The sequence below is a fragment of the Nyctereutes procyonoides genome, unplaced genomic scaffold (genome assembly GCF_905146905.1).
Source record: "Nyctereutes procyonoides isolate TBG_1078 unplaced genomic scaffold, NYPRO_anot_genome, whole genome shotgun sequence".
NCBI lineage: Eukaryota > Metazoa > Chordata > Mammalia > Carnivora > Canidae > Nyctereutes > Nyctereutes procyonoides.
The window spans coordinates 24,550,961-24,578,330 of NW_026575049.1; the positions used below are offsets into that span (position 1 = coordinate 24,550,961).

A 27,370-nucleotide genomic window follows, 5' to 3' on the forward strand; every position below is an offset into this window, starting at 1 on the left:
CAGAGTCCCAGGATCAAGTCCCACATCAGGCTTCCTGCATGCAGCCTGCTTCTCCCTCTACCTATGTCTCAGCCTCTCTCTGTGTCTCTCATGAATAAATAAAATATTTTTTTAAAAAAAGGGAGGGGGGGGCCTGTGTGGCTCAGTCAGATAAGCTGCTGCCTTCGGCTCGGGTCATGATCTCAGGGTTCTGGGATCAAGCCCCGCATCAGGCTCCCTGCTCATTGGGGAGTCTGCTACTCCCTCTTCCTCTGCCACTACCCCCTACTTGTGTGCTCCCTCTGTCAGATAGATGAATAAAATCATTAAAAAATAATTGTTCAAACTCAGATATGTCTGATTCAGAGCTGATGGATTTTTCCATTAGGACGTATTGTTCCGGGGTATTTATACCAACATCATATGCAGCAATAAGACCTCTTGAAAATGTGTCCTATAATAATGAAATGTGCAAATATATTTACCATATTTTTAAAAAAAGGAATGCCTGGGTGGTTCAGTAGTTGAGCATCTGCCTTTGGCCCAGGGCATGATCCCACAGTCCTGGGATCGAGTCCTACATTGGGCTTCCTGCATGGAGCCTGCTTCTCCCTCTGCCTACATCTCTGTCTCTCTCTGTATGTCTCTCATGTCTCTAACATACCTTCAGATTAATTTGGTAATGGAGGGACGCCTGGGTGGCTCAGCAGTTGAGCATCTGCCTTCAGCTGAAGGCGTGGTTCCGGGATGCGGGATGGAGTCCCACATCGGGCTCCTTGCGGGGAGCCTGCTTCTCCCTCTGCCTGTTTCTCTGCCTCTCTCTCTCTCTCTCTCTCTGTCTCATGAATAAATAAGTAAAATCTTAAAAAATAATAACAACAATTTGGTAACGGAGTATGTACTCACAGACGGGCATTACCACGAACACCCACCATTTAGTGATTTCCTAGTTTAAGCCTATTCTGGCTTGTTAGACTCGGTTGTCTAAAGGCTGCTGAAAGAGAACTGACGATAAATGTAACACATTTTAAAAAATGTACAACCTGGGATCCCTGGGTGGCGCAGCGGTTTAGCGCCTGCCTTTGGCCCAGGGCGCGATCCCAGAGACCCGGGATCGAATCCCACGTCGGGCTCCCAGTGCATGGAGCCTGCTTCTCCCTCTGCCTGTGTCTTTGCCTCTCTCTCTCTCTGTGTGACTATCATAAATAAATAAATAAATAAATAAATAAATAAATAAATAAATGTACAACCTTCAAAAGTAATTTTTAAAAATCGTTGTGTCCTCTAAATTTTAGTATACTGGGAAAAAAAGCACTGGTCAATGTGGTCTACTCTGGCCTCAGGCTTCAAATGACCTTGGTTCTATTTCTAACCAAAAATAGCAAATCCATCAGCCTCCCTACCAATCTTAAATTTCATATTTATGAACTACATTATCTTTCGATCCTGAAAATATCATAAGTCTAAGTTAAAATAAAGTCACAGGGCAGCCCTGATGGCTCAGCGGTTTAGCACCGCCTTCAGCCCAGGGTGTGATCCTGGAGACCTGGGATCGAGTTCCGCGTTGGGCTCCCTGCATGGAGCCTGCTTCTCCCTCTGCCTGTCTCTGCCTCTCTCTATATATCTCTGTGTGTCTCATGAATAAATATATAAAACCTTTTTTAAAATAAATAAATAAAGTTACAGTAGAAAATCCTATGATTTGTGTCACACCTTAGCAAGAAAAATGTGAAAAACGGTGCAAAATAAAGTACTTAATATATTTAACTTCAACTGAATTTTTTTTTCAACTGAAATGTTTTAAGTTTATATTATTAATGAGTGGGTTTCAACCCACCTCAAAGGGTTATCATAAAGATTAAGTAAGTTATGGGATGCCTGGGTGGCTCAGCAGTTGAATGCCTGCCTTGGGCCCAGGGCATGATCCTGGAGTCCCAGGATCGAGTCCCACATCGGGCTCCCTACACGGAGCCTGCTTCTCCCTCTGCCTGTGTCTCTGGTTCTCTCTGTCTCTCATGAATAAACAAATAAAATCTTAAAAAAAAAAAAAAAAAAAAAGATTAAGTTAAAGGGCACCTGGGTAGCTCAGTCAGTTAAATGTCCGAATCATGATTTCGGCTCAGGTCATGATCTCAGGGCGTGAGATGTGAGATCAAGCTCCTCACTGGGCTCTGCATTCAGCAAGGAGTCTGCTTCTCTCTGTTTCCCTCTGCCCCTCCCCAACTTCACTCTTAAAAAAAAAAAAAAGATTCTCTCTCCTTCTTTCTCTCTCTCTCACTACTCACACACATGCTCTCTTTCTCTCTCTAAAAAAGATTAAGTCAACAAAACTCAAAGACAACCTACAGAATGGGAGAAGATATTTGCAAATAACATATCAGATAAAGGGCTAGTTTCCAAAATCTATAAAGAACTTATTAAACTCAACACCAAAGAAACAAACAATCCAATCATGAAATGGGCAAAAGACATGAAGAGAAATCTCACAGAGGAAGACATAGACATGGCCAACATGCACATGAGAAAATGCTCTGCATCACTTGCCATCAGGGAAATACAAATCAAAACCACAATGAGATACCACCTCACACCAGTGAGAATGGGGAAAATTAATAAGGCAGGAAACAACAAATGTTGGAGAGGATGTGGAGAAAAGGGAACCCTCTTACACTGTTGGTGGGAATGTGAACTGGTGCAGCCACTCTGGAAAACTGTGTGGAGGTTCCTCAAAGAATTAAAAATAGACCTGCCCTACGACCCAGCAATTGCACTGTTAGGGATTTACCCCGAAGATTCAGATGCAATGAAACGCCGGGGCACCTGCACCCCGATGTTTCTAGCAGCCATGTCCACAATAGCCAAACTGTGGAAGGAGCCTCGGTGCCCATCGAAAGATGAATGGATAAAGAAGATGTGGTTTATGTATACAATGGAATATTACTCAGCCATTAGAAACAACAAATACCCACCATTTGCTTCAACGTGGATGGAACTGGAGGGTATTATGCTGAGTGAAGTAAGTCAATCGGAGAAGGACAAACAGTGTATGTTCTCACTCATTTGGGAAATATGAATAATAGTGAAGGGGAATATAAGGGAAGGGAGAAGAAATGTGTGGGAGATATCAGAAAGGGACACAGAACATAAAGACTCCTAAATCTGGGAAAGGAACTAGGGGTGGTGGAAGGGGAGGAGGGCGGGGGGTGGGGGTGAATGGGTGACGGGCATGGAGGGGGACACTTGACGGGATGAGCACTGGGTGTTATTCTGTATGTTAGTAAATTGAACACCAATAAAAATTAATTTATAAAAAAAAAAAAAAAAAAAAAAGGGCAGCCCCGGTGGCACAGCGGTTTAGCGCCGCCTGCAGCCCAGGGTGCGATCCTGGAGACCCTCGATGGAGTCCCACGTTGGGCTCTCTGCATGGGGCCTGCTTCTCCCTCTGCCTGTGTCTCTGGCTCTCTCTCTCTCTCTCTCTGTATGTGTCTCTATGAATAAATAAATAAAATCTTTAAAAATAAATAAATAAAAATAAAAAAAGATTAAATAAGTTTGTGTATTAACAAAGAACTTAGGACAGTGGCTGGCACACAATAACCATGCAATAAAATAATTCCATTATTTGATTATAGTGAGAACATTAATCATTTTCTAGGCCTAAGGCATTATTCATTCTCAAACAGTTCCAACTTATTATTTATATCAATTATCCTATAACAACTCTTCCAAAAACAAAAAACAAAAAAACCTCTTCCACAGAATAAAACTGACACCTAACATTTGTAAATATTTACCATGTGCCCTGCACTATGCCTGGGTTATCTTATTTAATATTGATTAAATAAGCCATCCTATGAGGTGGTACAGTTTTTGTTCCCACTTTACTGAGGTCTAGAGAAGTTATATAACTTGCCCAGGGTTGCACAAAAGGACCAAGACTATAGTCCAAGTCAATCTGACTCCAGGACCTACATTTAACCACTATTTTACTCTTTCCGTCATCCCCACCAAAATGTGTGCTAGATTTCCAAATTATAGTAACAATACTCCATTATTTCAGGAAGGGAGAAGAGATGCCAGGGTGCTTGTGCAAGGAAAGAGAAATCATTCCTAAGGGGGAAAGGAGAGCCAAACTACAGCCATAGCAATGGGCTGGTTTGTGGTTTCCCTAAAACCATTTCATGAATTTTCTAGTAGAATTGTCAGTAATCTCTTAAAAACTGGTCAAAAGCTACCAATGGTCATGTTCCCTTATGCTGAAACTAGTCTAAAATGAAAGTCTGATGTGAATCTTTAGAAAGCAACAAGGGGGAATTGGGGGGGAGCTCTTAGGATTCTAAAGGCAAAGCTCTCTAAAATAAGGCAATTTAACAATCTGGTTCCTGTTGGTCTCAAGTTTACAAGAAATCAGAATAACTCAACAACAGTGACAATCACTAGCACTTTACCAGGTATTACTGTTAACCACAATTTACAGAGAAGCAAGCAGATGATATACTAGTGACTGCATCTGAGGACAGCAGCAAGCCACAACTGTTTATCCCAAGGAAGTGGAGTGCCGTGTTACTCTGAAGAACTAGCATACAAGAGAACCAAATAGTTTGTGCTATCCTGAAATAAAGCAAGTTTTTAGCCACACACAGTGGGGCACCGCCCAGAGGTAAGTAGCCAAGGAGGTCCATGCAGTGCAGTGCTTATGATTAGGTAGGAGATCATGGGCGGCTGGCCCAAGTTCAGAGCACACCTGCAGAGCACACGCTTCCGGGTCTCCTTGGCACGAACCTTCCTCAACAGGTCTTCTAGCTTGCTCGATTCCTCAAAGTGAACCCCTAGGTCCTCATCCTCTGCTATGCTGATGATATCTCGGTAGAACAAGGATATGTCAAAACCCCCACGTTTCTTCAAGTGCATCAAGTCCAAGAAGATACCTGGGGCAAGGATGGACAAAAGTTGAGGGAAAACAATTTTCAGCAAGCAAGAGGTTTTTTTGGTTAAACCCAAATATGCAAAGAACTAGATGGACTATTAACATTTTCAGGACTTATACGGGAGTCTGGGTAGCTCAGTCGGTTAAATGTCTGTCTGCCTTCGGCTCAGGTCATGATCCCAGGGTCCTGGGATTGAACCCTCCATTGGGCTTCCCGCTTGGTGGGGAGTCTGCTTGTTCCGCTCCTCTCCCTCTCCCTCTGCCACTTCTCCTGCCTGTGCTCTCTCGCTTGTTCTCTCCTTCTCTCTCAAATAAATAAATATTTTTTAAAATGTAGTTTCAGGGGATCCCTGGGTGGCTCAGCGGTTTAGCGCCGCCTTCAGCCCCGGGCGTGATCCTGGAGTCCCGGGATCGAGTCCCACATCGGGGTCCCTGCATGGAGCCTGCTTCTCCCTCTGCCTGTATCTCTGCCTTTCTCTCTCTCTCTGTCTCTCATGAATAAATAAATAAAATATTTTAAAAAAATAAAAATAAAAATAAAAAATAAAATAAAATAAAATGTAGTTTCAGGACTTATAGAATCACTAAAGGAATCAGATGCTATAATGACAACTTATTCAATATTTTTATTTTCTTTTTAAATAGGCTTCATACTCAATGCAGGGCTCTAGCTCCCAACCCCGAGACCAAAAGCTGCTCTATCTCCTGAGCCAGCCAGATGCCCTGACAACTTATTCAAACCACCACCATACATGGTAGCATAAAAAGTCAAGAAAAGCTCACTCTAGTAAAGCCCTGTAGAAAGTGAATGGCATTGAGGCATCTGGGTGGCTCAGGTGGTTAGGCATCGGGCTCTTGATTTCAGCTTGGATTATGATCTCAGGGTCGTGGGATTGAGCCCCAAGTTGGGCTCTGTGCTCAGCGCAGTCAGTTTGGGATTCTTTCCCTCTGCCCCTCCCTCTACTAGTATACACGCACACTCTTGCTCTCCCTCTAAAATAAATAAATAAATAAATAAATAAATAAATAAATAAATAAATAAATAAATAAATAAATAAATATAAAAAAAGAAAGAAAGTGAATGGCCTCATCATTTTCATTAGGAATATAACACAGGTGTCTGCCCCAGCTTCATTTTATTCTTTCATTTCATTCTGAATGGAGAAAAGCAAATGTTTGACTATAAAGAAGCAATTAGGGACACTGGGGTGGCTCAGTGGTTGAGCATCTGCCTTCGGCTCAGGTCATGATCCCAGGGTCCTGGGATTGAGTTCTGCATCAGGCTCCCTGCAGGGAACCTGCCTTTCTATTTATCTCGTGAATAAATAAAATCTTTAAAAAACAAAATAAAAAGAAAGAAGCAATAAGATTCAGCGCCCATGTAAAAGAACAGGGAAAATGCCAACCTGTGTCACGGAGATCCCCAGCTTTGGTCCTGGCCCTGCTAGCTTTGGCACTGTCATTGCCATGGGGGTCATCTTCATTGGTGAACAGCATGATCCTCTTATGGCTCATCTTAACCTGGACATCGCTAAAGAGGTTGGCACAGACCCACAGCACCTCACTCAGTGAGTAGTCAGATCCATGGCCAATTAGGTCTTGGAAATGTTTTTTCCCCCGCTCCCCCTTAAACTGGTCAAGTTCAAGCACTCGTTTAGCACCTGGTCAGAGACAGGAAGTCAAATGGGCAGAAAAATCATAACTGCGTCAGTGCTTCTTTTATAAGGCTAACAGAAGAGCCTAGGGTCCCGTTCTACCCCAGAGGTGTTTAACCCATAAGGTCCACATCCCAGGAAGAACCCCCTTGTGCAGGAAAGCATACACTTAGTCAAGAGGTCATCTACTTCCTTTCCCACATCCCTCTTTGTTCAGGGTCGTGACCTTCCAATGTAAGGGAAAAGTGGATCTTAAACTACTACTGACCTGGATTATCCAACTCCTGTAAGACGTAAATATTTTTGAAATTCACTGAATTTTTATCCTTCTCAGTACCATAGAACACCACTGCCAAGAGATCTTGATTACTGCTTATGATCTTATTGGTATACACACTCTGGATACACTAACAAAAATCAAAATAAAAATTCAATTAATATTTAACTTATCACTAAACTTAAATTCCATAAGTGCCTGGCACATAGTAGAACCTTAATATATTTGCTGAATTTGTACATGGCATCAGATTAAGGCATGACCCCTACCTTGAGGAAAGTCAGGAATCAGTGAGAGGGACGGGCATATATACTATAATATAATAAAAGGCAGAGTGAGTTAAGTGTATAATGGAAGTATAAGTAGTTCTTGTCATAAGAAATCAGGGAATTAAAAACACGTTACTCAGGAAGGACATTCTTCTATAAGAGGGGAAAACAGCCCAGTACTAGAATCAGAAAACCTGGATTTGCGTCCCCTTCATGTCATATACTTAATTGACCGAGTTCGGACAGGCCACTTGATCTTCCCCCAAGTAGCCTGATACCAAGAAACATATGTAATTACATAAGTGAAAGGTTTAAGCTAACAATAAGGAGATGTGACCCAACAATAAGTCCATAACTGCTAACAGCACCTTTTTTTTTTTCTGTATGTTTTGGAATAAAATTTGCTTAATTACACAATTATAGATGTCAGTATTCCAGGAAAATCCTGTCTACCCATTTAAAGTAATGTCAGCATCTGGTAAATCAGTGTCTCAGAAGAGCTGCTCAGTCCTGTGATCTACTTAATTCTGGGGGCCACTGACAACATCAAGTTTCTGAATCTGCAAAGCTGAGAAATAAAGCAACCATGATGATACCTCCCACCCTACTATCCAGGTGGTCTTACCTGGATGCTCATGTCAAAAGGAGTCAGTTCAACTTCACCCTGAGATTCAAACATGGCCCTAGAACCATCAACCAAAAAAATCAAACTATCTCTTCCTGAATATGTATATTCTCCTATGGGGGAAAAAACAGAAGAAAATGTTTGCCCTTGAGTTCATATTTATCATGTTTATTATTCATATAAAACAAATCGATAAAAGCCATGCCAATTATAACGCCCACCCCTCTTCCCAGGAATAACCACTATCCTGATTTTTAATAATCATTTCCTTATTTACAGTTTTATCATTCAAGTGAACATTCCTAAACACTAGTTTTGACTTAAAAAAATATGTATCTTTGGGGGCGCCTGGATGGCATAGTCAGTTAAGCATCTGACTCTTGATCTCAGCTCAGGTCTTGATTTCAAGGTCATGAGTTCAAGCCCCAAGTTGAGCTCCACATTGGTCATGGAGCCTACCTAAAAAAAAAAAAAAAAAAAAAGTGTTTGAAGCCTCTTAATCTATAGATACCCCCTCCATCTTTGTCTTATATCTTATTCATTGAAGAATCAGAATGTTGTGTTATTTATGTACAGTTTTTCAGCATCTGGATTTTACTGACTGCATTCTTTTGGTGTAGACTGACATAATCCTGTTCTTTCTTACTGAGGGCGTACAGAGGCTTCATCAGATTCAGGTATTCTTTTTTCCTTTCTGGCATCATAGGTCATGCTGAGTTTTTTATAAAAACACTAAAATGTCTGGTTTATCTCCCTTTTTTTTCACACTGCTGCTTTCTAATACAATATATGTAATTACCCATCTGTAAAACAATACAGCGATTATAGGTCAAGAGCCCTAAACAAAAATTCTATCTTGACCCAGTGAATTCTACCTCTTAGCAATCTAAAAGGAACATTAGATATGGGAAACGCCTTATGCAAAATTTCCCACAATGTTGTTCATTAAAGTAAGAAATTGAAAATAACTAAAATGTCCAATGGCAGGTAGACTGAATAAATTACACTACCTTAAAATGAGTTATAAAGACAACATAAATGTAGTTACAAGGGAAAATATATCTATAATACATTAAGGAAAAAAGGCAGAACACAAAATTATGCATGTATGTTTAAAATTCTTTTTTGTGGGGTACCTGGGTGGCTCAATTAAGCATCTGCCTTCTGCTCAAGTCATGACCTCAGGGTCCTGGAATTGAATCCCAAGTTGGGATCCCTACTCAGTGGGGAGTCTACTTCTCTTGCTCCCTCTGCCTCCTCCCCACTGTTCATGCTCTGTCTCTCTCAAATAAAATCTTTAAAAAACATATTTTTGGAAGAAAACTGTTGTAAATTAAAATGAAAAGATATATATTCACTATGATTAACTATAAAAAAATCAGAACCGGGATCCCTGGGTGGCGCAGCGGTTTGGCGCCTGCCTTTGGCCCAGGGTGCGATCCTGGAGACCCGGGATCGAATCCCACGTCGGGCTCCCGGTGCATGGGGCCTGCTTCTCCCTCTGTCTGTGTCTCTGCCTCTCTCTCTCTCTCTCTCTGTGACTATCAAATAAATTAAAAAAAAAATCAGAACCAAAGAAAAACAGACATACATAGTTAAGAAATATCAGAATGAAAGATCTGTGAAGGAAAAATGCAAAATGCCAAAATGATGGTAATGGCTGTATTAGGCTAGTAGATTATTATTATTTTAAAGATTTTATTTATTTATTCATAGAGACACTGAGAGAGAGAGAGAGGCAGAGACACAGGCAGAGGGAGAAGCAGGCTCCATGCAGGGAGCCCGAAGTGGGACTCGACCCCGGGTCTCCAGGATCACACCCAGGCTGCAGGCGGCGCTAAACTGCTGCGCCAAACGGGCTGCCTAGGCTGGTAGATTATATAGATTTCAATAAATTTTCCCTTTTATGTTACGTATCTCCTATGTTTCTCACTTTTAGTAAGAACACTTAAAATGTTCTTACCCAGGACTTAAATAAAAGAGCCTAGGGTAGCGCTGCAAAGTTCAAAGGGAGAATAGCATTTGAGATTCTCTGAAGAGAGAAGAGTAAGCCATTGGGCAGCAGAGACAGGGAAAGTCCTTAACACAGAACAGCATCCGTCAGTGTAACTTACCACCGGCTTCAAGGCCGTCTTCTTGCTCTTCTTCTTCATCGCCCTCGTTTTTGTAATAAGACTCCCAGCCTGACATATTGTTTATTGCTCACTAAGTGAAAGAAAGTTATGATCAGTGAGAAGCAAATTCAAACCTAAAAAATATCGACGCCTAGGCTCCTTTGAAATCCTCCCTTAAGTCTGGAGGTCACTCGTGAGGAATGTGGATGCTGGATCTTACTGCCTCCATAGCTCGTCGTAATTACGACGCATTAGTATACGGTCACGGGCATCACTGTAGCAGCAGCCTCCCCTCGGCTACCCCCTAGTTAGGGCCGCTTCAGGGCCGCTGATGGCCCTCGGACTGGGATTCCGAGGCAGCCCACACCTGGAGGTCCCGTCCGGCCTCCGGCACCCTCTGAACCCACGGGATTCCTGCTCCAGGGTACTCAGTCCTCTAGCGGACCCACAGTACTGCTCATCCCGCCCCAGAACTTTCCCCCACTCCTCCGCCAGCCACGCCCCGCGGGGTCTCACACAGAGGCTGGCCTCAAGGCCAGCGGCCGCCTCCCACGGAAGAGGGAACGGGGACCAGAAACTATGTCTACCCCGCGGGTCCGCACCCCTTGTGCTGACGCTGCCCCCCGGGGAGCCTTGGAGGGACGCGCAAGAGTCAGTGAGCGAAGCAGGCGGAGGCCAGCCCCGACCGGAAAGCAAGGGGCACACCAAACAGCCCGCACCTGCCTACCTGAGGCACAAGGAAGAGATCAATTTGGACAGAGGCGGGGCGCCGCGCACGCACAGGCTCCAGCGCTCGCTCCCAATCAGCGTCCTTTACGTCATCACGCACAGTGCGCACGTCCCTCCTCAAGCCGACACGCCCACTCCCGCCACTCGCTTTCCTCCACGGTCTCTTACTAACCCGACCCCATCCGCGAAACCCCGCCCCTCGCCGCCCGCCGGGACGGTAGGCACATGCGCAAGAGTGCGTCCCCGCCCCCGCCCTCTCTTCCGCGCGGACCCTGCCCGTCCCCGCTCTGTCACCTCACAGTAGTCGTTGCCGGTGGCGGGTGCGGGGGCGCGTGCAGCGCAGGGCCGCCTCTCCCCCGCCCCTCAGGCCGGGCCTGGGCTCGGTCCCCGCCCCGCTCCCTCCGCTCCCCACCCCCGTCGGGTACGGGAAGGTCCAAGCCGCTGCCGGGTGCCTGAGGGACTTCGTGGCCGCCGCCGCCACGGGTCCCGATGGAGCCGCCGAATCTCTATCCGGTGAAGCTCTACGTGTACGACCTGTCCAAGGGCCTGGCCCGGCGGCTCAGCCCCATCATGCTGGGTGAGGGGGCTGGGGGCGGGCGAGAGGGTGCCGGGACGCCCGGCAGAGGTAGGGAGGCCTGGACCACGGCTCCGGGAGAGACGCGGGGCCCGGAGGATGGAGGAGAGCGCGACTGGAGAAGGGAGAGGTCGGGGGCTCGGGCGCCTGGAGCCCCACTTTACCGACCTCACGTTGTGAATCCAGGAGGAAGGGATGGAGGAGTCACGCCCTCCCGCTGCCCACTCCGCGCGGCCGGGTGAACCGGCGCTGCATCCCGGAGGCTCCCCTGCCTTCCGCGGGGAGCTCTTTACACTCCTTCCTCCGCGCAGCGTAGGGGAGGGGAGGTTGCCTGCCGCGCGGTGCCCCGCGTGGTGAAAGGGACCCTGCGGAGGAGATTCCCCGGGTGGCCCTTGGAGAGCCTTCCCTCGGTGCGAAAAGGAAACTCTTTTGCAGTCCCCGGGGTGGACGGGAATAGGAAGCCAGAGCCGCACGGGGGCCCAGGCACTGCTCCCAGGTGGAGGTGAAGCCAGGTCGGCTGGAGCCGGAACTCCAGGATTCATCAACTTCTGCCCTGACAATGCGGTCTTCCCCACGGGCTCTAAGCTCATTGCTTTTGCCCAGATGGTTAGAAAGCAATTTGAGAGGAGGATCGGATACTGTTGTGTCGGTAAGGATTAGTAGAGGAAGTAGTAGATCGGTGGTGCTCCGTGAAACTACTTAACTGCCGGGAGAGAAAACCAGCCCTCGTTCACTGCACATCAAACCTCATTGTAACCCAAGTACCAAAATGTCTCACCTAACATAGAAATTGCCGAGTTTGTGATTTATTTCAGGTGGTATTGGGCAGGAAAAGATTCCAGGAATTGAAAAAGTGAACAGCTTTGGCAACATCCGTTTGAATGGCTAGTTTTTCCTGGCTTTTATGGGCGCCGTAGAGAATGTTTTAGTTCATCTCGGTAAGACAAGAGGGCAGAAGTCGAGTGAGTAAGCAAGGCTACTTTGGAAAGCACCTTTTCAGTGTTTTTGAGTTTCTGATGTATCATAGTCGATTAAACTTAAATCTCTTAACCCTGGGCCAGTGAATGGTTGCTCATATTGGCTTCACATCAGAATCACCTGGGATGCTTGTTAAAAATACAGATAACTTTCAACGAGTTTTGTTCGATGGAAATAGAGAAAACAAAGTTGGAGCAGTTCTTTAAATATTAAGGTGTGTTTGAAGCAAAGGATGTATACATGCTCATGTAGGCAGATAATTAATCTAGAAGAATACTTAAGAAATTGAAACAGTGGTAACTTACAGAAAGGAAAACTTGATGCCAGAGGGCAGGAATAGAGGGGAGACTCACTATAAACTCGTTTGTACCTTTTGAATGGTGTACTACCCATATGTTATCTACTCAAAATAAGAACATTTTAATTATACAGATTCCAGAGCTTCATCACACAAGTAGTAAATAAGAGTCTCCTGGGGTTTTGATCCAAAAAAATCTGTATTTTTAATAAGCTCTTCAGATAATTGCTATGTAGCCAATCTGTTGTTGGCTAGAAGTTTGGGCCTAGATCATCCAGTTGTTAAAATGAGTAAGGTAAAGCTGAAAGTAAAACTTACAAAGTCACCGAGGAAGGTGACTAACACTACACAGACTACATCAGTCAAGTTTTAACTAAACTTCTTGGAACGGAGCCATTATTTGGTTAGTTTGATCATAGCCACAATTGCCCTTAGGGCTCACTGCTTCATGATTCAATCAACAGGTTGGTTTTTTTTTTTTGAGTGCCTACTATGTGCTAGTCCATGTGTTAAGCTTAACTGAGGACAATATATTGAGCGAAGATGTTCACTACCATCATGGAGCTGGTTCCTGGGGAAAATATTAAAAATAGGCAAAGAAAAGAATTATTTAAATTATTTCAAATAATAATCGTGATAAGTGCTAGGCTGTGCAAGAAGCAATCAGGGTGCTGAGATAAAAAGTAACAAGAGAAACCTAACTTTAAATAAGGGTATCAGAAGCAGTGTGACTTAAGTTGGGAATTTAAGGATGAAGAAGGTGTCACAAGGAGGGTGGTAAGGAAGTTATAGTGTCCTAAACATAAGGGGGATCAATCTACCAAGGCCCTGAGGTAGGATAGAGCCTGGTCTTATCCTGGAACTGAAAGAAGGCCCTTGTGGAATATCATGGGTGAAGGGAACAGTGCCATAACTGAAGGTGGAGTGGCTGGACCTGCCTCCTCCCTCTTTTTAAAAAAAAGGTGTAAAATCCTAAAAGCACCTCAGCCAAAAATGGGAACTTTACCAGTTTGGCACATCTGACCACAATGGCATTTCTGAGAACATCACCTTGCCTGCAAATCTAATTCTCTCTTCTCTATCCCTTTTTTCCCATATTGCTTTTTATGCCTTTTGCAAAAGTAATGCAAGGATTGTCAAAGCTAATAGTCACTACTTTCTAGAGTTGAAAACTTGTGGAAAATGGATATCGCCTCATATTGTGTTTTTCTTTCTTGCTTCTATGCCGGACCAACCACGCATCTTTATTTACCTGTTTGTAAAATGATGTTAATAAATATAAACATTTGCCCTACTCTACTACACGAGGATGTTGTGAGAATAGGATAACTGTGAAGGAGAGTTCAGATTAAGAAAGGATGTAAGTCTGCTCGATCCACATTTGAAGATGCTTGTCCTAAATGGGTTACCATTCCCCTTCAGCATCCAGTGTGTTTCTTCTTATCCACTTCTGTGGAATTTCCGCTCATTTTGGATGAGGGCAGAGCTTGCCCCATAGTCTTTTGGGGGCTATCCCAGAAACCCCAGTCCAGAACCCCTCTGTCCATTTGTGACCTTGTCAGTCAAAGTAGCAAGTCTTTTAGTGAAAAGCACACCCGTCTCCTAACTGGAGGACAAAACTCAGCTACATTTTATTCTCCTTGTTATTTCATTTAGCCTAGCAACACAAACACAGAGTTGAAACATTTATATGTAAAATAGACACAGTATTTCATATTAATTCCCTAGGTACTGAAATCTCTTCTTAGATCTTACCACCAATCCTGAGGTAAAATTTATTTTTTGGAGGTCTTTATACCCTTTTCCCCAAGGCCATTATACCTAATATAGTCTCCATTTATCAAACTTCTGGGTACCACACACTGTGATGCTTTATTTTATCTTACTTTTGGAAGAGGGGAAGAGGAGCAGAGGGAGAGAGAATCTTTTTTTTTTTTTTTTAATATTTTATTTATTTATTCATGAGAGACACAGAGAGAGAGGGGCAGAGATACAGGCAGAGGGAGAAGAAGCAGGCTCCATGCAGGGAGCCCGATGTGGGACTCGATCCCTGGACCCCAGGATCATGTCCTGGGCCAGAGGCAGGCTCTAAACTACTGAGCCACCCAGAGATCCCCAAGGAGAGAGAATCTTAAGCAGACTCCCCACTGAGCACAGAGCCCAATGCAGGGCTCGATCTCAAGACCCTGAGATCATGACCTGAGCCGAAGTTAAGAGTTGGACACTTGGGCAGCCTGGGTGGTCAGGGTTTAGTGCCACCTTCAGCCCAGGGCGTGATCCTGGAGACCCAGTATCAAGTCCCACGTCAGGCTCCCTGCATGGAGCCTGCTTCTCCCTCTGCCTGTGTCTCTGCCTCTCTATGTGTCTCATGAATAAATAAATAAAATCTTTAAAAAAAAAAGTTGGACACTTAACTGGCTGAGCCCCCCAGGTGCCCCTTTATTTTTTATTTATTTTTTTAAGATTTTATTTATTTATTCATGAGAGACACAGAAAGAGAGAGGCAGAGACACAGGCAGCGAGAAGCAGGTTTCACGCAGGGAGCCCGACATGGGACTTGATCCCAGGACTCCAGGATCACGCTCGGGACTGAAGGCGGCGCTAAACTCCTGAGCCACCGGGGCTGCCCTATTCTTATTTTTTAAGTAAGCTTTATACCCAGTGGGGGCTCAAACTCACAACCCTGAGATCAAGAGTCTCAAGCTCCACTGACTGAGCCAGCCAGGTTGCCCCCACACTGTGATGCTTTATATACATTATTGTTTGTGGTCATAAGTCTCTATTGAAGAAACTGAGGTTCAAAGAGCTTGAGTAAACTTGCCCAGGATCTGCTGCTAGCAAGAGGAGAAATGAGGGTCTGAATTTGTCATATTCTTAGCTGCCTCTGATGACACTGTAAGCAGCCATCAGTGGGTCATCATGGAGGGGCCATGGTCTCTTTTGTCTCTTCCAAAAAAAGAATTAGGTTAAATGTTATCTCATTACAAAGTTTTCTTAAAGGAGCAAGATACTCATTCCATTTATTTCCTAGGTAAATTACAGAATAACTAGAGTGGTTTATGCAAAGGAAGCATATCCCCTTTCTTTCACACGGTACTTAGAATTTCATCCTTTAGAAAGTCACCGGGCAGATACTGAAAGCAACGTTTAGCAATCAGTAATTGTTAACATGAAGTTATAGGCAAAGGCAAGTGAGTAATGTCTGATAACGTTCTCGCATCTTTCACTGCCCTTCCTTGTCATCCTTAACACTGGCATATAGTATCTCCCATTGACTACTGCACAGACTTCACTCAGTCTGCTGTCTCTATTGTCCGCCCTCCCGTTCCTCTTCACCTACGGTTCCCTCTCTCCTCTCTCTCTCTCTCTCTCTCTCTTTTTAAGATTTTATTTATTGTGAGAGAGTGAGAGCATGAGAATAGGGTGAGGGGCAGAGGGAGAAGCAGACTCCTCGCTGAACAGGGAGCCCAATGCAGGGCTCGATCCTGGGACTCTGGAATCATGACCTGAACCCAAAGGTAGACAACTAACTGAGCCATCCAGGCTCCCCTACAGTTCTCTTTTATTTTATTTTATTTTTTTTAAGATTTATTTTTATTTATTTATGAGAGAGAGAGAAAGAGAGAGAGGCAGAGACACAGGCAGAGGGAGAAACAGGCTACATGCCGGGAGCCCGACGCAGGACTCGATCCCAGGACTCCAGGTTTGCACCCTGGGCCAAAGGCAGGCGCGAAACCACTGAGCCACCCAGGGATCCCTACAGTTCTCTTTTAAAAGACATAGGTGTCTTTTAAAAACGTGGCTCTGATCAAGGCACTCTACCATCTAGGAACCAAGAAGGCCCCCAGAGTTTAGGGCAGCCTTCTGTCCAAGCTGACCCTATTTTTGCCAGGGCACCTGCTGGCCGCTTTTCCTCCAGTGATCACCATCACTGTACGCTTTTCTCTAACCTTTCTTTATCCCACCTGTGTGTTCGCACATACTATTCCTTCTAGCAGAAACGTCCATTCCTGCCTGTACTTGTTCCCTGGTTGAATTGCAGCTTGTAAAGGTAGTTCCTTATCTTTATCATAGTTAGCATCTTATTTTTACCACTGTGTAGTTTTCCACCACTCTATGATTAGAGCCTATCAACATTGTATTTTACTTAGCTATGTGTGTCTTTCACTTGATCTTAGCCCAAAGGCCAAAAAGCGATGTATGTCTCTCTTTCCATTTGACTTTGGGCTTCTTAAAGGCAAGACAGTGATCTCTTCATATTTTCCTATTTTCATTTCCATACCTAATACCATTTCTACCCATATGGAGATATAAAATATATTTGCATTGACTATTCAGGTGGATGGCATTTGTTAGGTTTTGCTTTGTCATTTCCTGAAGGATCTCACCTATGCTCAATGAAGAAGTGGATGATAGCTTTTTTATACCATTGTTCTACTGTTATCTGTATATATGAGACAAATTAAAAAGGCAAAGTTAAATTGACCCTGAAGGGGAAAGAAAAGCAGACATAAAATTGGGGTACATCCATACCAGTGTTTTTTTATGTTGCATTCTGATGGATGCTGATCACTTTTCAACCTACTTAACACAGCACAACATACCTGTATCAGGATCTAAGGACCTTATTGGAGGAGAATTGCATTCCTAGAAAGTGCCCCAAGAGGTTTATGATGAGTTACTCTTTTTTTTTTTTTTAAGATTATTTCAGGGAAAGTCCAAACAGGGGGGAAGGGCAAAGGGAGAGAGAATGTTAAGCAGACCCCAAGCTGAGCAAAGAGCTCAATCCCATGACCCTGAGATCATGACCTGAGCTGAAACCAAGAGTCAGATGCTTAACCAACTGTGCCCCCCCCAGGTCCCCCCATTCCAGGTTACTCTGGGATGTTAAGCCATGTTCTGAATTTACTCATGCGGGGAAGCCATTTAGTCTGGTTCCAAGTGGCTAAATCTCTTCTTTTCTCCACAGGGAAACAACTGGAAGGCATCTGGTAAGTTGGGTGGGACTCCTTATGTTGATTGGCTGGTTTATGAAACAAAGCTGTACCTGTGCACTTCAGGTTCCAGACTGTGGCTTCCAGCTTGAAACCCAGCTCTCTGTATCATAAAACTTACAAGTTCTCTCTTTTTTTTTTAATTTTTTTAAAGATTTTATTTTATTTATTCATAGAGACAGAGAGAGAGAGAGAGAGAGAGAGAGAGAATGAGAGAGAGAGGCAGAGACACAGGTGGAACTCGATCCCGGGTCTCCAGGACCACGCCCCGGGCTGTAGGCGGTGCTAAACCCCTGTGCCACCGGGGCTGCCCAAAACTTACAAGTTCTAAAGCAGTGGTTCTCAACCAGGAGTTTTGTGCCCTGACCTCCCACCCCAGGGACATTTGGCAGTGTCTAGAGATATTTTTGATGGGTGGGTGGTGGCCAGAGATGCTGCTATAAATATCCTAACCATGCACAGGACAGCCCTTCATAACAAAGAATGGCACTAGTGCTGAGGTTGATAAAACCTGCCCTAAAGAAAGGCAGAATGATGTCATGCCCACCCCTAACCAAGCTTTCTAACTACAGAAGTCTCAAGGGTCCCACATGACTGTCTTAAAACACATCTACTTTGGTCTCTCTGTCCTGGATCCATCCCTGTCAGACAAGATGGTGGCTGAGCTCTCAGTTCCATTAATGAGGAAACCATAGGTCAGTATTCCTTCTGGACTCCTAGAGCCTGCTGACATCTGGGATGACCAGAATGATCCTTTGCTTTGTTTGACTCAAACCAAGTAATATGAGCACTTTTGCTTATCATCTGGTCTTGCCCTCAGCATGGTCCAGGTTGACTGCTCCTGTTAGTTTTAAAAGCCTGGGAACACACCTTGGTCTACAGAGCTTTATTCTGCTATAGGTTTGTCAGTATCAGAGTGATTATAGGGCCTCCCCTCTGCTGACATGACCTAAAGCTCAAGGAGGACAGTTCTGCCCCCAGGGACATTCAGTAGTGTCTGGTTGTCACAACTGAAGAGGTGGGTATGGGGATGTAGGGGGGCACAATCCTGCTAAACTGCCTAGAATACACAGCACAGCCCCCCAGCCAAGAATTCTCCAGCCCCAAATGTTAATGATGCCAAAGTTGAGAAACTGAATCTATGATATTTATGCCTTTGGTTAGTTATATAAGTTATTGACCTTGTAAGCCCTATCTTTGGGTAGAAATTACTCTCTTTGCAAGGTGGTATTTGCTTTTTCTCAGACCAGTTTTAAGAGTTCTGACTTCTCCTATCTCTTCTCTGCATTACAGGCACACCTCCATAGTGGTACACAAGGATGAGTTCTACTTCGGCAGTGGTGGTATCTCCAGCTGTCCCCCAGTGAGTGACTTCCCCCCACACCCTTCCCCAAGGTTCCTGGGGTTCCCATAGACCAGGAACTTTGCTACCACTCTGTATGTCTGGCTTCTAGCCCAGTGGATGTCAACCTATGGCATAGTTCCTCATAACTACTTTAAACTCAACTCAAGAACACCCTTCCCAAGCCTCTTCTGTGTTCCCTCAGCATGTGTGGGTCCCTCTGGGTCACACTGTCTGTGATACAGTAGATCAGCTGCTCCTGAGTCTCTGTAGGGAGCTATGTGGAAGCTCCTTGTGAGCTGAGACTATGTCTTGCTCTCTGCCCTATCACCAGCTCCGAGCCTAGCTCATAGAATGAACTCAGCCAATGTTCAGCCAAAGGAGGAGAGTTCTGAGAGGTAAAGTGAGTTGCCTCAAGTTATAGGGCCAGTAAGTGGCACCAGTGCTAAAAGTCAAGACTCTGTCTCTCAAAGCCCATGCACCTTTCCAAAAAATTGGTCTCTGAGCTATCAGAGTTTTCACAGGAGGTGCTCAACCAGAGACCAAGCCATGCTCTCATTTTGATACTCATAAATGGAAAGTCATTCTTGGTTTCTTCCTCTCACTGGTTCCCTACCTTTTCTGGTAAATCCTTCATGAAGCCCAGTCAATTCTGCCTTGTAAATGCACCTTAAATCAGTCTTTCTCTATCTCTTCCCATATTTCCATCCATGCCACTCTCACATCTCAAGTGGACTGCAGCAATACATCATTCCTTCTTAGAACTCTGCACAGGGAGGCGAAGTGATCTTTTTCTTTTTTTTTAAATTTTTTTAAGATTTTATTTATTTATTCATGAGAGATACAGAGAGAGAGAGGCAGAGACACAGGCAGAGGGAGAAGCAGGCTCCATACAGGGAGCCTGACGTGGGACTCGATCCCAGGTCTCCAGGATCACATCCTGGGCCAAAGCCTATGCTAAACTGCTAAGCCACCCGGGCTGCCCCCGAAGTGATCTTTTTCAAAATGAAAAACTGACCATGGTATTCCCCTGCTTCAGTCAGAACTCTTCCCCACTGCTCTTGGAATAAAACCTAGCAAGCTCAGCCTGGCCCCCGGGCCCCATCTGATCTGGTCTCGGTCTCCCTCTCTGACTGACCTCTTTTCAGGTTTTGCCTTTCCCCACTCCCACACCCTTCTCCTTCCTAGAACATTCCGTGGACATTGAAACCTACCCTCTCACTTCAGTCCACCTCCCTGATCCTTGACCTGGTTCTGCCTCTCCATCCTTCAGATTGAGCTCAGTGTCAATTTCTCAGGCAAGTCTTCCCAGACCCCTCAGACCAGAAAGGTCCCCTGTCATACGTACTGATGGCATTCTGAACTTTTCCAGCAAGACCCTCATTGCAACTCATAATTATGCATTGGTTTATGGGATTTTTTTGTCTGCCATCCCCGCTAGACTATAAGCTTCACAAGGGCAAGGATCTCATCTATTTTGTCCATATCATACCCCAGTGTCTAGCGTAAGGCCTAGCACATAGTCTCAATGCATGTTTGTTGTGGGTAAATAATAGGGGGTCGACTAGTGACCTTTCAGTCTCTTATAATTCTGAGCCCACTATTCTTGAACTATCTTAATTATCCTGCTCACCATGCTTTCCCCAGTGCCTAGAACAATGTTAGGCACACAGTAGGTGCTCAATAATTATTGCATGAATGATTGATCTTTTCAGGAGCTCTGCTCAAGGAGTGCTCTCCCTTATCCCCCAGCTCATTCCCAGCTCTGTCCTCCCCAGTGATCTGTTGCTTCACCCTTGGCTGGTTCCCCCTTGGCCTCAGTCTCTCCTTTGATCTGCTATGGCAGTCTGTTAACTCAAGGATTTCTATAGGCCTTTCATGGGCCATTAAGTCCTTGCCTGGGGAACCCTATCACCATTGTTAGATTAGACTCACAGATCAAAATAGAACTGAATTATGGAAGTATTTGCCAGCCTGCCTGATTTCTCAGAGTCCTTCACATTTTCCCAGTCTTAGAAGGAACATCAAGTGTGTCACAAGGAAAAACTGGCTGCATCCACTTAAATACAGGCATAGAAAGCTGGCCTGTCGAGCACTAACCATTTCTGGTTATCTTGTTGTGCCCTTGGGATCAGCCACATTGCGGACAAAGGGAGACTTCAGGTTCTGGATTTCTATGTTTTTTCTTAACCAGATGAGTAGACAGCTTCAGGGGTCTGACCAGCCAGAGACTCAGCTTCCCAGGGCCCCACCAGAAACAAGTAGCCCAGCTTTTTTTAGCCATGTTGCCAGCATGTGGCAATTGCTTGATACAAATAGCAACTAGCCCTCTCATCTGCCCTGGGTGCTCTGAAAGATAAACGTTGGAGCAGAGCGTTTGTGGTCTTCCATGGGAAGCCACATGAAAAAATTCAGTGGAGATGGTGACTTAATGACTTTCTTTGGGTTGGCTCTTTTAGGGAGGGACATTGCTTGGGCCCCCAGATTCTGTGGTTGATGTGGGGAGCACAGAAGTCACAGAAGAACTCTTTCAGGAGTACCTGTCCTCCCTGGGGGAGTCTCTGTTCCGGTGAGTGGAGACATGGGTGGTGGTTAGTCGTGTCTGTCCCCCCACTAGATGATTGGCCCCAGAGGGCAGCCACCAGGTCACATCCCCTAGAGCACTCAGCACAAGGTCTGGCCCAGTATTTGTTGAATAGATATGGAGAAAAGGCAGCCCTGCCACGGTAAGAGCTCTCAAAAACGGGGTTTGCGGAGGGGTCGGGGTGATATGTGAACTTGAGCGGGTTTTCTCTTCTTTTGAGAAGCTTTAGACAGTCGTAGTAGTGTTCAACTCTAACCCTCAAGCTCTGCTTCTGTGAATGTAAAGATTTTCCTGAGACCGCAAAGGAGCCATATATTTTGATTCCATCCTTCCCTTACAAAATCGGTGTCTTACGGTCCAGAGCGGCAAATCCAGCAGTCCTTTTGGAGTGTAAGAGAGAAGGAAAATGCTAGCCCTCGTACTCAGCTGTGCTCACCACGCCATTACTGGGTTTGACTTATCCCACATATGGTTCGCTGCCCCTCTGACCTGTTCCCCATACCTTTTCCACAATGTATAGGAGAGAGGCCTACAACATCTTTGAAAACAACTGTAATACCTTCACCAATGAAGTGGCACAGTTCCTGACTGGGCGCAAGATCCCTTCTTACATCACTGACCTTCCCTCTGAAATTCTATCCACGTAAGTGGCCTCAGCCTCTGTCCCTGTCCCTCGGATCCCTGATCATGGTCAGCACCACTTGGCTGACCCACCTCTGCCCTTCCCTGCTCTCTTCAGAGTCCTCCCACTACAAGTGGGCCCTGTCAGGATGGCACCAGCCAACATAGAGGGCCCACCCTTCCCTCCAGTCATTGGTGCTTGCCTGTGTGGCCTTCACCATCCTTGGACTTAGGCCAGCTCTACCCCAGCCTGAGTGCAACCACAGAACTTAGAAACTCACTTGTCACTGGCTCCAGCATTGGTACAGAAACCTGGCATCTGCCTTTCACCTTGTTCATGAAGCAAGCCACTGCTCCCCAGAAACAGTTGCATAAAATGCCACTTTTTTTTTTTAAGATTTTCTTTCTTTATTAGAGAGAACAGGGGCAAAGGGAGACGGAGAAGCAGGCTCCCTGCTGAGGAGGGAGCCCAATATGGGGCTCCATCCCAGGCTTCAGGATCATAACCTGAGCCGAAGGCAGACACTTAACTGACTGAGCCATCCAGGTTCCCTAAAATGCAAATAGACAAGCAGAGGATAGATCAGAGATTTAGTAGGGTGATTTATTCTGTAAATGTCATTTGTTGGTCTTTCTTCCCCTGCACCATGGGCCCTTTCATGTCCTCAAAGACAACTTCCTACTGGCCTTCATATCTTGTAGTACACAGTCAGCCCTCAGTTGATGTTTTCTTCAGGAACATGCTGTAGCCCCTCCCACCCTGATGTAGTCTGAGCTTTGTGGGGCATCATCCAGGCAGTGTCGCCTAAAAGGACACACGCACCCAAACCCATCACACCCTTCCCTTCCTTTGCTGTTGATTATGTTCAGGCAGACCCTACCCACTCCAGGACCATATCCGTCTGCTAACTCTGACTCGGTTTCTCCTGAACTGGGGCCATGTCCAACAAAGATCCTGGCAGGTTTAGCAGGCTTGGCAAGGTGAGCTGTTTATCACATGTGGGTAGGAACCCCACTTGCGAAAAACTTGCAGAGGAAATGGGACTGCCGTGTCCAGCTGGTGGGGAGAGCCTTAGCTCCTGGCCTTGCCTGCCTGTTTCCTGGTGGGCGTGTTGAACACCACAGCCTCGCTAAAGGATCTAGGTTATGGTGCCCTAAACAAATAGAAGTAGTTGAAGAATGTTCTGGTTGTTATTGTTTGATGGGTGGAGTTCCAGAACTTGTCTGAATAAGGGCTAATGTATCCTGGTTTCATCTGTTTATGCTTGAGAATGCTTCATTGCCTTTGAACCTAGACAGGATTTCCAAAAATGGCAATATCCACTAAAAAAAAAAAAAGAAAGCCAGTAACTGAGATGTGTTGTGGGCACCCTGATTTAAGGTTCTAGGAATTCTGGAAAGTCTCTAAGACTCCAGTATTTACAGTGTTCTTTCCAGCTAAGCTACTCTGAGCACAAACGGGGGAGAGGGGGCTTTAGAAAGTGGCATTAACGGCTTCTGGCAACCTGCAATTGTTGATTTCCCGAATATCCCCTGCACTCCCTAGAAGATACCATTTTCATATCCTCATTCCTTTGCCTCAGCTTCCTTCCTCAAAATTTATTTTTATCTTATACTGTGAAAATTAAAGATTCAGGTACTGAAAGGCCAGAAAGCTCTAGTTCCCTGTGCATTGCTAGCCCGTTTAAGCCATGGCTAACCAGAATCTGGCGAAGGTAGTAAAATGGCAGCATCTACCAAGGAGGGGGCCCCAGGGGTAAAAGGACAGAGCAGGCTGTCTTGAGAGCCCCTCAATGACCGTCATGTGCGGGGTAGGTGAGAAAACTGAATGAAGCTATGGTGTCCTTCCTGGTGTGGCACCACCACCCCTGTGGGCACCGTTGTGACTGTCTGCACCCAGCCCACCCCAGCCCTGGGTCTCTTTTCTCCACAGGCCCTTCGGACAGGCTCTGCGGCCCTTCCTGGACCCCATCCAGATCCAGCCTCATGGAGGGAGCCCTGTAGGCCGACCCAATGGCCAGAGTTAACAGGACTGCATGGGACCACCCTGCCTCATCAGGGGCTTTTCCTTTTTAAACAAAACAAACCCTACCAGATTTCTATTTTATAATTTTACATCAGAGCTAACAACCAGGGGACGGCTTTTTAAATTTCCCAGGGAAGGAGATCATCAGGCTGCATGTAGGACAATGCTGCTAAGATACAGAACAAAATGCCATCCCTTCTAATAGTATTATACTAATTTATTAAGGCTGTCTTGTCTGTGAGTTCACTTTTGACGCTGCTTCCTGAGCGTCCTCCACACTGGAGAAAGGGAGGGGGTTTGTTTAAGCAGAAGGCAAGAGGCACAGTTTGGGGGAGCCCCAACCTAGCACCTCTTTGCAGAGAATGCCCATGCTCTACCCAGGTTGTCACCACCTGTGGGACCCAGGTGAGTTTTACGACCTCTGTGAAGTGGCAGTTGCAACATCCTGGAAGCAGTTACTGTCTGGTTTTTAAATGAACCAAAGGATTTGGTGGTGCACCTGGGACCAGTTTCAGGATGACTAACCAACCTAAGTGAACTCTGTAGCTGCAACCTCTCTCACCTTCCCTCCCTACCCCAAGCAAGGCCACGGGGCCAGGGCTGGAGCAACCAGAAGCCTCAGGATCAAGGGAGGATGACAGCAAGTGTCAGGCCAGAGAATACAGGATAAAGCCATTCTTCCTTCCACCTACTGATTGCCAATCCTCTGATATCAATTTTGGAGCACCTGCCTTGCTGCCTACAGGCTGCTCTTCCTCAGCATAACTCACCTGATAGTTACTGAAGGTTTGGGCTGGAACGGCAGAGACCCAATCTTCATGTCTACAAGTAATAATGTAGTTTATTTGCAGTCACTGTACCTCCCACCCCACCCCCCAACCAATATGCAATATTTGGCTAGGGACCAAGGGGAAAGGACTCCCTGCTCTAGAAAAATATCCCTGACATAGAAAGAATAATAATGCAGAATCAAGGTGGCAAGAAAATTTCAAGTTATTTTCGATAGATTTTTTTTTTTTTTTTTTTTACATTATCCTCAATGTGTTTTGAAGGCACGTGTTATTTCCATTGTCATTCTGACTTCAAGAATTCACTGTTGAGAGCCTGACTGGCCATTTTCCTCATGAGTTGCTGCCAGGAGCTTATAGGGAGGGACAGTCTGGAGATTTCTTATCTGGAGAGGCTTTCAGATTCCTTTTCTTCATATGCCTCCCTTAAGTTAGTTTTCAGGGGAGTGAGTGTTGGGGAAGGGACTTAGAACTGCCAGGTGTCTGAATCCCAGCCCTGGCATCTGTGCGCCCCTTCTTGCCACAGCTCCTGCCACTTCTCAGACTTGAATTATGTTCTCTTTTCTGGGGTCTGGCCCGTAGCAGGTGCCTTTGCTCTTCAAAAAGCTGCTGTTCATCTCTGGCCTCATCTCCTCCTGTCTCTGCCATTAGTCATAGCAGTTGGCACCATTGGGGTCTTGGCTGGAGGAAAAGATGGTTTTCTGCCTTAGTGTTTGCCTGTGACCTGACCAGGGGCACCTCCACGGTAACCAGCTGTGATGTCAAGCGACATTTTGGAGACCAGAAACCAGCAGGGACTCTTTAATGTAGACCCATGTGCAGAATTGGGCTCAAGGAGGATGGGTTTCAGGCTAGGTTTCTCTTGGAGGGCAGCTCATTGGTTTCTCTTGTTGGGCAGCCTTCTCCCTGCCTCCCACCCAATTTCTGTCCTTCTCCAGCTTGCCTTGCCCGGGCCTCTCTCCTCAGAACTCAGCTCTCTCCAGAGGGGACTGGGCATCACAGGCTGCTTCTCCCTTCTTCCCCATACCCAGGCTCAACTGGCTGCATTCCTAATAGCAGTCACTCCAGACCCAGGAGAAGTTAACCAAACTGGCTACCCTAAGAAACTAAGTCACTTGGTACATTGAAAGCACCCCCACTCCATGCCCAGCAGCCATTTGTGCCAATGCCTGTGCCCAAAGGATTGTGGGGAGAGATGGAGGGGCCAGCCAGCTGTCTACTCAGAGTGCCTCCAGGAAGGCAAGCTCACTTTCCCCACCCAAGCCCCCAGCACTCATTTTGGAAGCCTGGGATGAGGCTACAACCCCCAACCCCGTCCTCATACTTCTCGGTCAATCCCAGAACCCCAGAAGCATGCTCATTGTGACCAGCTAGCTCCACACAGGTGTGTGAGGCAAGCAGAGTGAGAAATGAGCCATGTGTGTGATCATATCCTACACTGGACACCTTCAGGGAGGTCCATTGGTTTAAAGGGACAGAGAAGGTGGAGGGATGAGACCATCACCCCCCTCCCCAAAATAAAGCTATACCTTTGAGATTTCCTTTTTACCCTTGAAGTCAAACTAATAACTGTGTCTAGTACGGAGGTGTTTGCTGGTTTTCTTTGGTATTTTTTCTAATGCAATAAACTCATTCTGCCTGCTGCATTTGTGTCGTGCTTGAAGGTCTGGGTATGCGTCCAACATAGCCAGGCTTCTGTCTCCCTCTGAGCTTAACTTTGCTGAATCTGGATATGCTGCCTTTGCTTGGTTGTAAGCCTTATGGTTAAGAAGTGACAATAACAGGGATGAACGTATGACTTTCACCATTGGGTTACAAAAATAGGGAAAAGGCCCAGAGAGAATATTACTTGCCCAATGTCACCTTGTGGCTGGTGGTAAAGTAAGACTCAGAGCCGCATCTGCTGGCCCCAACTTCTGAGATCTTCCCCCAGAGGACTCTGGCCGCACCAAGAAGTGTTTACTTCTGCTTTCAGTTTGGCTATAGGCTGGGTTCATGGCTCCAAGGCTCTCTCCCCACCTTGTTACCATGAGCTCCTTAAACACGTGTAGGGGTGGGTAGGCAGCTCTCTGAGTGTCCCCTGGTACAACCAGACAGCAGCGTGACTGCAGGTGTCTGTAGATTCACTTGACCTACTTTGAGTGAGCACCTTCCACGGGCTGAGCCCATGCTAGGTGCTGTCACATGCAATGGGCTTGAGATGTAGATATTGGTCTCATGTTACAGATGGGGAAGACAGATGCAGAGAAAAAAAGTTGTCCAGGTGGCAAATGGCTGAGCCCTTGAATCTAGACCATATTCTCACCACCACACCCATGAGACCTCACTGTTGAGGCGCTGTGTCTTTCCAGCATGCTAGCTGAAGAATACAGTGCTGTCTCTCCAGAGGATACAGAGGGTAGGTGGCTTTGGCTGACATTTTCCCCCTCAAAGCTGGCATGTTCAGAGGCAGGAGTCCTTAAGAGTGCCTGGGTTTGGGCAGCCCAGGTGGCTTAGCGGCTTAGTGCTGCCGTCAGCCCAGGATCCGGGACACCGGGGATCAAGTCCCACATCGGGCTCCCTGCAGGGAGCCTGGTTCTCCCTCTGCCTG

General features: G+C 45.9%; 2 protein-coding genes across 5 annotated transcripts in view; one reads left to right on the plus strand and one right to left on the minus strand.

The window, feature by feature from the left end:
• XRCC6 (X-ray repair cross complementing 6) overlaps nt 1-27,370 on the minus strand; it is a 45,924-nt gene that overhangs the window by 13,398 nt on the left and 5,156 nt on the right. For 2 of the 4 annotated variants that reach the window (XM_055328431.1, XM_055328432.1), the window contains exons 2-6: nt 9,847-9,937; nt 7,733-7,845; nt 6,830-6,968; nt 6,313-6,567; nt 4,724-4,907 (exon numbers count right to left, since the gene is read on the minus strand). In XM_055328431.1, coding sequence (XP_055184406.1) covers nt 4,724-4,907; nt 6,313-6,567; nt 6,830-6,968; nt 7,733-7,845; nt 9,847-9,922 — 767 coding nt within the window. In that variant the 5' untranslated portion in view covers nt 9,923-9,937. Of the gene's footprint in view, nt 1-4,723; nt 4,908-6,312; nt 6,568-6,829; nt 6,969-7,732; nt 7,846-9,846; nt 9,938-10,448; nt 10,542-10,573; nt 10,638-27,370 lie in introns of those variants that run through there. The other 2 variants (XM_055328430.1, XM_055328429.1) reach the window with 2 other exon arrangements.
• Nucleotides 10,836-26,426, plus strand: DESI1 (desumoylating isopeptidase 1). The gene is made up of 6 exons (XM_055328437.1): nt 10,836-11,152; nt 17,395-17,416; nt 18,713-18,782; nt 21,221-21,330; nt 21,866-21,988; nt 23,900-26,426. Exons 1-6 carry the CDS (start codon nt 11,065-11,067, stop codon nt 23,991-23,993), a joined length of 507 nt encoding a protein of 168 aa, XP_055184412.1. The 5' UTR covers nt 10,836-11,064; the 3' UTR covers nt 23,994-26,426.

Coding starts and splice junctions, on each gene's coding strand:
- DESI1 (XM_055328437.1), top strand. CDS start 11,065: ATGGAGCCGCCGAATCTCTATCCGGTGAAGCTCTACGTGTACGACCTG. Junction 11,153..17,394: donor GCTCAGCCCCATCATGCTGG/GTGAGGGGGCTG, acceptor TTTTCTCCACAG/GGAAACAACTGGAAGGCATC. Junction 21,331..21,865: donor CTGGGGGAGTCTCTGTTCCG/GTGAGTGGAGAC, acceptor CACAATGTATAG/GAGAGAGGCCTACAACATCT.